The sequence below is a fragment of the Anomaloglossus baeobatrachus genome, chromosome 5, assembly GCF_048569485.1.
Source record: "Anomaloglossus baeobatrachus isolate aAnoBae1 chromosome 5, aAnoBae1.hap1, whole genome shotgun sequence".
NCBI classification, from domain to species: domain Eukaryota; kingdom Metazoa; phylum Chordata; class Amphibia; order Anura; family Aromobatidae; genus Anomaloglossus; species Anomaloglossus baeobatrachus.
Genome location: NC_134357.1, coordinates 24,094,681 through 24,104,895, shown reverse-complemented (window position 1 = coordinate 24,104,895; position 10,215 = coordinate 24,094,681). Strand labels below are relative to the sequence as shown.

Sequence of the window (10,215 nt, the reverse complement as noted above, 5' to 3'; positions counted from 1 at the left end):
TATTATTATTATTATTATTATTACACCTACTACATATTAGGATAGGATCTGGGAAATGCGAATACCCCTTTAAGCACGACTTTTGTTGAAGATGGGTGGATTAAATTACAAAGCAGGTTAATTAACGCCTTTATTATTTATGCCACATTATAGATTTGGGTGATTTATAAAACTGTTTAAAAGTAAAAAAGAAATAAAAAATCTCTTGGTTGTCCATAGCAACCAATCACTAAATGCTGCTCTGTTCTTTAAGAAAGCCAATCTGTGATTGGTTGCCATGGGTACCAGATTTATTTTTCTTTCCGTGTTCTGATATTTCCCATAAACCCTTATATCCAGCAATGATTATTTAATATTTGTTTTGACAGAGATGAAACCCTTTGCCCTCATCAATCATGGCCGACAAGTTGCCCGCCACGTGACTGTCTTCCGCAGCAGAACGGCGCCTGCGCAGTAGCCAAATCGAAGGCTTTGCTCTGGCATCGCTTCCCGCGCATGCGCCTTCTGTCCTTTCTCGCTCCGTTACCAGTGAGACTGAGAGGCTGTAGGACAGAACGTCGCCGGAAGCGGAAACGGAGCCTTGTCACTGTCCTCCTCCTCCTCCTCCAGGAACCGGAGTCATGGTGGATGTGAAAGATACGCTGCTGTCTATCCTGCCGGCTATCCGGCTGCCCAGGGCTGGGGACCGAGTACACAAGGATGAGTGCGCCTTCTCCTTCCACACACCGGTATGTGTGGTCCTCCCTTCTTTGTGTCTGTGCATTGTCACCATTAGTAGAGAACACATAGTGGCTGTTGCCCCCTCTGTATGAATATGGGGGGTTTTGGGGCCCACCCTGATCTGAGGGGGCTCTTTGGGGGCCCAAGTCAGCCGCCATGTCCTCTGCGCTGGGCGTTGGCGCTTTAGAGTCGCCTCTCATTGGCTGAGAGGACACTGTACATTTGATATGTAAAGACCACAGGGGTCCGACCCCATAAGAACGGGGCGACTGTAACTGGGGCGGTCGTGCGCATGTGCGACCACCAGCCCTACACCCCCATAGGTGATCGCACCTGCGTGCAACTGCCCCTATCACAATCCGGCTCCCCCCCCCCCTTTCTTGTGATCACAAACATACAGGGTCACCCCCATCTTCTTGGAAACACGAGCCCCTTGTGATTTGCTGCTTATTAACATTTGCTGCCGTTTTTGCAATAATAAGCTTGTTGCCTAGGAGACCGACCACTGCTGCACTGAAGTAACCACACACTGCAGCCATCCCGGGCAGCTTCAAACCAGCGCATACAAGCTCAATAAAAGAGAGCTGGTAAAGACTGCGTATGTTCTGCTGTCTAGTGGTCAGTCTCCAAGACAACGAGCTGTAAGCAGAAGAAAAGTCTTAAAGGCAACCTGTCAGATAATTTGTGTTCTAGTAGCAGTGTGATGTGTGGCATAGTAACCCCTTCCTACCCATCCCTGTGTTGTTATAGTGTGTAATGTGAATGTATAAAAATATGGTTTATTACTTACATTTTCCCAATGTAAATGAGCAGGTCTCTAGCCTCATGGGCGTCGCATCCCCCTGTGGGCGTTTGCATGTTTTCCATGGTATCATGCCCCTGTGGGCGTGATACCATGGATTTACATGAGCGACGTCACTGTCAGCTCCTTGGGATCCCGCGTGTGCGCACTTACCATTCCCGCAGCCTTGTTATCCGGGTGCTCGCGTCTCGTCTTCAGACGCACTCCGCGCATGACTGGAACCGCAGGAGTCTTCTGAACATGCGCAGAGCGGGCCTAAAGCCAAGAAGCAAGCACCCAGATAACAAGGCTGCGGGAATGGTAAGTGCGCACATGCGGGATCTCAAGGAGTGACGGTGACGTCGCTCATGTAAATCCATGGTATCACGCCCACAGGGGCGTGATACCACCGAAAACATGCGAACGCCCACAGGGGGCGATACGACGCCCATGAGGCTAGAGCCCCTGCTCATTTACATAGGGAGCACGTAAGTAATAAAACATTTTTATACATGCACATTATACAGTATACAGCAAAGGGATGGGCAGGAAGGGGTTACTAGGCCACATATCACACTGCTACTAGGTTAGAACACATAAATGACCTGACAGGTTCCCTTTAATTTCTCAAGAACAACTGGAAAGTTTAATAAGCGGTAAATTGCAAAAGTGCTCATATAAACACGACACAGCAATCATGGGCGCACTGCAAAATATGCAAAACTATTAAGTGCTGATAAGAGAGAGCAATAGATTGTATATGCACGCATCATTCCCCCCCCCCCCTGTACCGCCTGCCTTATTATTGGCTGTTGTGTGGACAATGAAGGTAGTTTGGATCTACACAAGATCTTCCTGACATGCGGACCTGACCTCATCACAATGTCACAGCCAGGCACATAACTGCCAGCAAATAGATCTGGGCACGAAGAAACTTTTTTTTTTTTTTCTTAATGTTCTTTTTTTTTTTTTTATAACTTCATTTCAGTCTTTCTCTCTTGTTGTGTTTGCATATTTGCAGTCCCATGTAAAGATTTATAAACCCTGGTAAATGACATCGCCCCCATAACGATGATTCTTGTGTTGCAGGAGACGGATGGCGGACTGTATATCTGCATGTATACCTTCCTGGGGTTCGGCAGACCGTACGTAGAAAAACACTTTGCGAAAACCGGCCAGAGAGCATTCCTGCACCTGAAGAGGACCCCCAAACCGGTAATGGAAGTGCGTGCTTGCATTTAAAGGGGAATCCATCATCTTTAGAGAAAGTTAATTTATGCAATGTATTACATGGACTCTGTCAGAACGAAATGACTGCTCAAACCAAGCACAGGCGCTTGGGCATCATGGCGTGGCCAAACATTTAAAGGGAAACTTACAGGTCTCCCATGATCCCAGAACCAGCAGTAGCTGTGTGCGCCTATCTAAATTCTGTCCTAACAATCTCTTTATTATATTGGACACTCAAACAGATCTTTATAAGAAGTATTTCTAAAGTTCATTTATAATATGCAAATGACCCCTTTGCCTGCTTGATGGGGTATTAGTATCCCCAGATTAGTCAGCCAACTTAGCATGTTATCACGCCCCTGTGAGTCGGCGTCATTGCCAGTGCTATACAGATCTCATGCATGCGCGCGGCTTTATTCCCTCACATCATTGAGCCTATGAAGCCGGTATGTATGCATCATGGCTTCAGAGGGCGCACTGTGCAAGATCATAAGTGAAGATGATTCTCCTGTGTATGTGAGCCGTCTCCTGCACTTCCGATCACGAAGCCGGGACTCGTACCCCCTCCTTCAGAGGCTCAATGATGGTAGGGAACAAAGCCTCGCGCATGCCTGAGATCTGTACAGCGCTGGCGATGACGCCGACTAACAGGGGTGTGATAACATGCTAAGTTGGCTGACTGATCTGGGGAAACTAAACCCCCATTGACCAGTCAAAGGGGTCACTTGGACTTTAGAAATACTTCTTATAAAGATCTGTTTATGTGTCCAATTTAATAAAGAGACTGTTAGGCAGGGAATTTAGATAAGTGCGCACAACTGCTGCTGGTTCTGGGGGTCACGGGGGACCTGTCGGGTTCCCTTTTAAATGCACCTTCTAACCTGTTTATTTTCCATCTATCTCCCCACCCTTATTTGATTGACAGCTCTCTCTTCATAGAGGCAGAAAAGGGAGGAGATAGATGAGAAGCAAACGGGTGGTAAATTATATTGAAATGTTTGTCCGCCATAATGCACCGAGCACCTTCACTTGGTTTGAACAGTCATTTTGTGCAGACAAAGTCTTTTAAAGGGAACCTGCCAGCACAAAACGACTGTTCAAACCTTGCACAGGCGCATGGTACACATTTACATGTTCTCCATATGTCTCCATTTTCCTTGATTGATAGCTCAAGGGAGATTGGAGATAGAGGGCTCACAAGTTGGAGTGAAGGTGCATTGGCCTTTTTGGCTACGTGATGGGTGCGCCTATGTTTGGTTTGAACAGTCATTTTACACTGACTGAACTCCCTGAGCTTTTGTGTCAGCAGAAGTGAGCCCCTAAGTCCATAGCACGGGTTCATTTACCCTCCCTGCACCTGACATATGAGGGGTGTTCAGTGAGTTATCTACCCCAGCCTGATCTCAGTGTTAGGGGGCTCCGCTTTTCTTTGCATCCTGAGACCTGTCTGGAAGCGCAGCACACAGCAGACGTCCAGTGTGATGTAGCGAACGGCGGTCCGGCTCTTCTTGGTGATCTGGATCACTTGGCTCCGCTCACCAAAAAGAGACGAACATTTTGGATCCTAAATGGATCATTATTAAATACCTGTTCCCCTCATGATCCTGAGACCAAACAAGAGTCCACGTAATGGAAGCACCAACTCCGAAGAAATGTGTCCACCTGTCGGCTGGAGAGATGACGGCCGCAGAGAAGGCGTCTTATCACTAGGATTCCTGCCACACAAGACAACGGTTACTGGAGACGCCCGAGCTGTAAAGTTACAGCAGGATTATATTGTAAAGCAGTAAGACCCATTTCTTTATCGTTCCTTATGGGAGACCCAAACCATGGGTGTATAGCTTCTGCCTCCGGAGGACACACAAAGTACTACACTCAAACGTGTAGCTCCTCCCTCCGGGCTATATACACCCCCTGGATGACAATCTACCCAGTTCAATGCTTTGTGTTTCAGGAGGATCACACACTTGCATTCTCTGATTATTTTTTTATTTTGATTTTAAAGATTTGGAAGAAAAGCGGGTCCAGTCTGGACTCCCGGCATGTCCCTTCACACCCCACTCTGTCGGGTGCTGTTAAGGTTGACTTTATAAGGCTGGAGCCTTCACATGCCGCGCTCCTTCACATCCTCTGTCGAGGCTCTGTTTGAAGTGGGAGCCTCCACGGTCCTCTCTGCTTGCAGAAGGCCGGTCTCCATCCGCAGCCCTGTCTGGTCCCTGCTGGAAGGAGCGTTAACCCCCACTCAGGGACATGGCCCTGCGTCTCAAAAGCTAAGTATTGAGACGTTTTCTCAGGGGTCCCGGGTACTTTTATTGGGGGGTACAGTATGTGCTTTAGCGTTACTGTAAATTCCGGCCGGTTCTGGGGGTTTCCCCTGAGAACCGCGCCGAAGGTGCCTGCTCGTCGGCCGCATTTTAAAATCTAGGCCCCGGCTTCAGTTTGGGCCTAGTTTCGGTTTCGGCTTCTCTGCATGTTTTGCATACAGCGCCGCCCACCGCCCGACCAGCAGAGGGGAGGGCACTCCTCTCTGGGGAGATGTTCCCTCCCCTGTATCTCTCCCTGTATCTCTCTGCCCTCCGTTTTTCCCGCTCTTGGGCTTATACACGCCCCCCCTCCTTCTCCCAGCGCCATTTTCTCAGCGTTCTTACACTGGACGGCGCTGGATGCTGCAGCTGCATACTGTTAGGAAGGCTGACGCTTCACAGGGTCTTTGAGCGGTGGAATCCGGAGGGCACACAGAGAGCGGGCTGGTAAGCCACATCCTTCGGTTGTGGACTTTTATTACACTCTCAGGGCATTCTACAGGAGTGTATTCTTGCTGCAGAGCTTCCACCTCAGCAGCATGTCTGTCACTAGGAGCAAGGCTGCTAACATGTACGCTATATGCACTGCGTGTAAGCTCTTTCTGCCAGAGCCAAGCACATACCCACATTGTGATGCCTGTGCTAACATGTTTGTGTCTCAGCCTGGAGCTTCCTCAGGGGTCCCTCCGGCTGCTCCGGCCCCGGTGGCTGAACCCCCGGCTTGGGTAGCTTCCTTTTCACAAGCTATTTCCCAGTCTTTTGCCGACTCCATGGGGCAGCTGTCCCGGACACTGCTGTCCATGCATCAGCCCCCTTCTCAGGGTGCCTCTGCGGCTCCGAGCTCTGCAGAGCACTCAGAGCATGTCCTAGGACCCCGTCCCCCTAAACGGAGACGCAGGGAACCTTCTCCTTCCTCGTCCCATGGCTCTGATTCACGAGCCGAGGTGCAGGGCGAGGAGGATTCGTTTACTGTGGGCTCAGACGCTACTTCTATGTACCCCATTGACTTGTCTGAGGGTGATGCGGATGTTAGTGACTTGATTGCGTCCATTAACTCCGTACTGAACCTCAATCCACCAGAGTCAGAGGAACAAGCCTCTCTGGTAGAGGTACACCAGTTTACCTCTCCTAAGAAACCTAGGAGTATGTTTTTTAACCACTCCAGCTTTCACACCACTGTCAACAAGCCCAGGGCCTGTCCTGACAAACGTTTTCCGAAGCGTAGTTCAGATGACCGTTTTCCTTTTCCACCAGAGGTTGTTAAGGACTGGGCCCAGTCCCCAAAGGTAGACCCTCCGGTGTCCAGAATCTCAGCCCGCACAGTCGTAGCTGTGGCTGATGGCACTTCTCTTAAGGATCCCACTGACCGCCAGGTTGACCTTCTGGCCAAGTCTGTATATGAGGCGGCAGGAGCCTCGTTCTCGCCGTCTTTTGCGGCAGTATGGGCTCTTAAGGCAGTCTCTGCCTCTCTGGCGGAGATTCATTCCCTCTCCAGGGACTCTATTCCTGAGACGGGTGCCTTAACTTCTCAAGCTTCGGCTTTTGCATCCTACGCCATGTCTGCCATCCTGGAGGCTTCTCACCGCACGGCGGTGGCCTCCGCTAACTCCCTCGCGATCCGCAGGATCTTGTGGCTTCGAGAGTGGAAAGCAGACGCTTCCTCTAAGAAGTACCTTGCGAGTCTCCCCTTTGTTGGGTCCCGGCTGTTCGGGGAACAGCTGGATGACATAATTAAGGAAGCTACTGGCGGGAAGAGTACTTCCTTGCCACAAACTAAAGCCAAGAAACCTGTCCAGGGCAGGAACCAATCGAGGTTTCGTTCCTTTCGTTCCTCTAACTGGTCATCCTCTAAGCCCTCGGCCTCGTCCACTACCGCTGCCAAGGATCGTAAATCCAACTGGCGCGCAAAGCCGCGTCCTCAAAAGACCGGAGGAGCCGCTGCCACTAAGGCAGCCTCCTCGTGACTATCTGGCCGCGCCAGCAACGTCCTTGGTCGGTGGCAGGCTCTCCCACTTTGGCGACGTGTGGTTGCAACACGTCTCCGATCAGTGGGTGCGGGATATCATCTCCCACGGCTACAGGATAGAATTTTCTTCCAGCACGCCAAACAGATTTTTTCTGTCCACCCCCCCCCCCCCTGCTCCAAAGCCGCCGCCTTCTCTCAGGCCGTGGCATCCCTGCAGGCCAACGGGGTAATTATTCCGGTTTCTACTCAAACCTCTTTCTAGTTCCCAAGAAGGACGGTTCCTTCCGGCCCATCCTGGATCTCAAGCTTCTCAACAAGCATGTTCAGGTGCGGCATTTTCGCATGGAATCTCTGAGATCGGTCATTGCCTCAATGACCCAAGGAGATTTTCTGGCATCCATCGACATCAGAGATGCCTATCTGCATGTGCCTATTGCGGTTTCACACCAGCGTTGGCTACGCTTTGCGATCGGAGAGGAACATTTCCAATTCGTGGCTCTCCCCTTCGGCTTAGCCACGGCCCCTCGAGTATTCACCAAGGTCATGGCAGCAGTGGTTGCGGTCCTGCACCTCCAGGGGTTGGCAGTGATTCCTTACCTGGACGACCTTCTAGTCAAGGCCTCATCCAGTGCAGACTGCCAGCGGAGTGTCTCTCTCACTCTCGCCACGCTAGTTCAGTTCGGGTGGCTTGTCAACCTGCCCAAGTCCACTCTGACCCCGACCCAGGTGCTTCTTTACCTAGGGATGCAATTCGAGACTCTGCCGGCACTTGTCAAGTTGCCCTTAGTCAAACAGCAGTCCCTTCGTCTGGCGGTGCGCTCTCTGCTGAGGCACCGCCGTCATTCCATCAGACACCTCATGCAGGTGCTGGGTCAGATGGTGGCGTCCATGGAAGCGGTCCCCTTTAATAATAATAATAATAATAATTTTATTCATTTATATAGCGCTATTAATTCCATAGCGCTTTACACATATTGGCAATACTGTCCCCATTGGGGCTCACAATCTAGAGTCCCTATCTGTATGTCTTTGGAGTGTGGGAGGAAACCGGAGTACCCGGAGGAAACCCACGCAAACACGGGGAGAACATACAAACTCCTTGCAGATGGTGTCCTTAGTGGGATTTGAACCCAGGACCCCAGCGCTGCAAGACTGCAGTGCTAACCACTGAGCCACCGTGCCGCCCGCCCTTTGCTCAGTTCCATCTGCGTCCCCTGCAGCTGGACATTCTCCGCTGTTGGGACAAGCGGATATCTTCCTTGCACAGGCTGGTGGCTCTGTCGTCACAGACCAGGAGCTCCCTTCAGTGGTGGCTTTGGCCCCTCTCTCTGTCTCAGGGACGCTCCTTCCTGACTCCGTCCTGGGTGATCCTCACCACGGATGCCAGCCTCTCCGGTTGGGGAGCAGTATTTCTCCATCACCGAGCACAGGGCACTTGGACTCCGTCCGAATCAGCCCTCTCGATCAATGTGCTGGAGATCAGAGCTGTGTTTCTAGCTCTCCTAGCCTTTCACCACCTGTTGGCGGGCAGGCACATTCGAGTTCAGTCGGACAACGCGACAGCGGTTGCCTACATCAATCACCAGGGCGGGACTCACAGCCGTCTGGCGATGTTGGAGGTTCAACGAATCCTCCAGTGGACGGAGGACTCCAAGTCCACCATATCTGCAGTCCACATCCCAGGCGTGGAAAACTGGGAGGCCGATTACCTCAGCCGTCAAACCGTAGACAGCGGCGAGTGGGCCCTGCATCCGTCAGTGTTCAGATCAATCTGCCGCAAGTGGGGCACTCCGGAAGTGGATCTAATGGCATACCGGCACAACAACAAGGTTCCGGTTTACGTGGCTCGCTCCCACGATCCTCAAGCCTTCGCAGCAGACGCACTGGTTCAAGATTGGTCTCAGTTCCGTCTGGCCTATGTGTTTCCCCCTCTAGCGCTCTTGCCCAGGGTTCTGCGCAAAATCAGAATGGAGGGCCGTCGAGTCATACTCATTGCTCCGGACTGGCCCAGGCGAGCTTGGTACCCAGACCTGCTCCGTCTGTCCGTAGAGGTGCCGTGGCATCTCCCGGACCGCCCAGACCTTCTCTCTCAAGGTCCGTTCTTCCGCCAGAATTCTGCGGCTCTCAGATTGACAGCGTGGCTCTTGAGTCTTGGATCCTGACGGCTTCAGGCATTCCCTCTGAGGTCATCTCCACCATGACTCAGGCTCGGAAGTCTTCCTTGGCCAAGATTTACCACAGGACTTGGAGGATTTTCCTGTCCTGGTGTCGCTCTTCCGACCATGCTCCTTGGCCGTTCTCCTTGCCGACCATCCTGTCTTTTCTACAGTCCGGTCTACAGCTGGGACTGTCCCTCAATTCCCTCAAGGGACAGGTGTCGGCTCTGTCGGTATTGTTCCAGCGGCGTATCGCCCGACTGGCTCAGGTGCGCACCTTCATGCAGGGCGCATCTCACATCATTCCTCCTTACCGGCGGCCCTTGGATCCCTGGGACCTTAATCTGGTCCTCACGGCCTTACAGAAACCCCCCTTTGAGCCTCTCAGGGAGGTTCCCTTGTTTAGACTTTCACAGAAAGTTGTTTTTCTAGTAGCCATAACTTCTCTCAGGAGAGTTTCTGATTTGGCTGCGCTATCTTCGGAATCCCCCTTTTTGGTGTTTCACCAAGACAAGGTGGTTCTTCGTCCGTCTCCGGACTTTCTCCCTAAGGTGGTGTCTCCTTTCCACCTTAACCAGGACATTTCATTGCCTTCTCTTTGTCCGGCCCCTGTGCATCGCTTTGAAAAGGCGTTGCATACCTTGGATTTGGTGCGGGCGCTCCGAATCTATGTGTCACGCACCGCCGTTTTTAGGCGGTGCACCTCACTTTTTGTGCTAACCACTGGTCAGCGCAGGGGTCTCGCTGCTTCTAAACCGACCCTAGCTCGTTGGATCAGGTCGGCTATCATCGATGCCTACCAGTGTACTCAGGTGCCTCCCCCGCCAGGGATTAAGGCGCACTCGACCAGAGCTGTCGGTGCCTCCTGGGCTTTCAGGCACAGGCTACGGCTCAGCAGGTCTGTCAGGCTGCCACGTGGTCCAGTCTGCACACTTTTTCGAAGCACTACCAAGTGCATGCTCATGCTTCGGCAGATGCGAGCTTGGGCAGACGCATCCTTCAGGCGGCTGTCGCCCATTTGTGAAGTTAGGTTTTGCCTGCTTCTCAGTTTGGTTTATT

At 51.8% G+C, this 10,215-nt stretch overlaps 1 protein-coding gene across 1 annotated transcript in view; it reads left to right on the top strand.

Moving 5' to 3' along the window:
* The first annotated feature begins 552 nt into the window (after positions 1-552).
* The window catches only part of USP5 (ubiquitin specific peptidase 5), a 122,266-nt gene continuing 112,603 nt past the window's right edge, over positions 553-10,215 (top strand). Inside the window, 2 exon segments of the mRNA XM_075348291.1 lie at positions 553-728; positions 2,591-2,716. Coding sequence (XP_075204406.1) covers positions 621-728; positions 2,591-2,716 — 234 coding nt within the window. The 5' untranslated portion in view covers positions 553-620.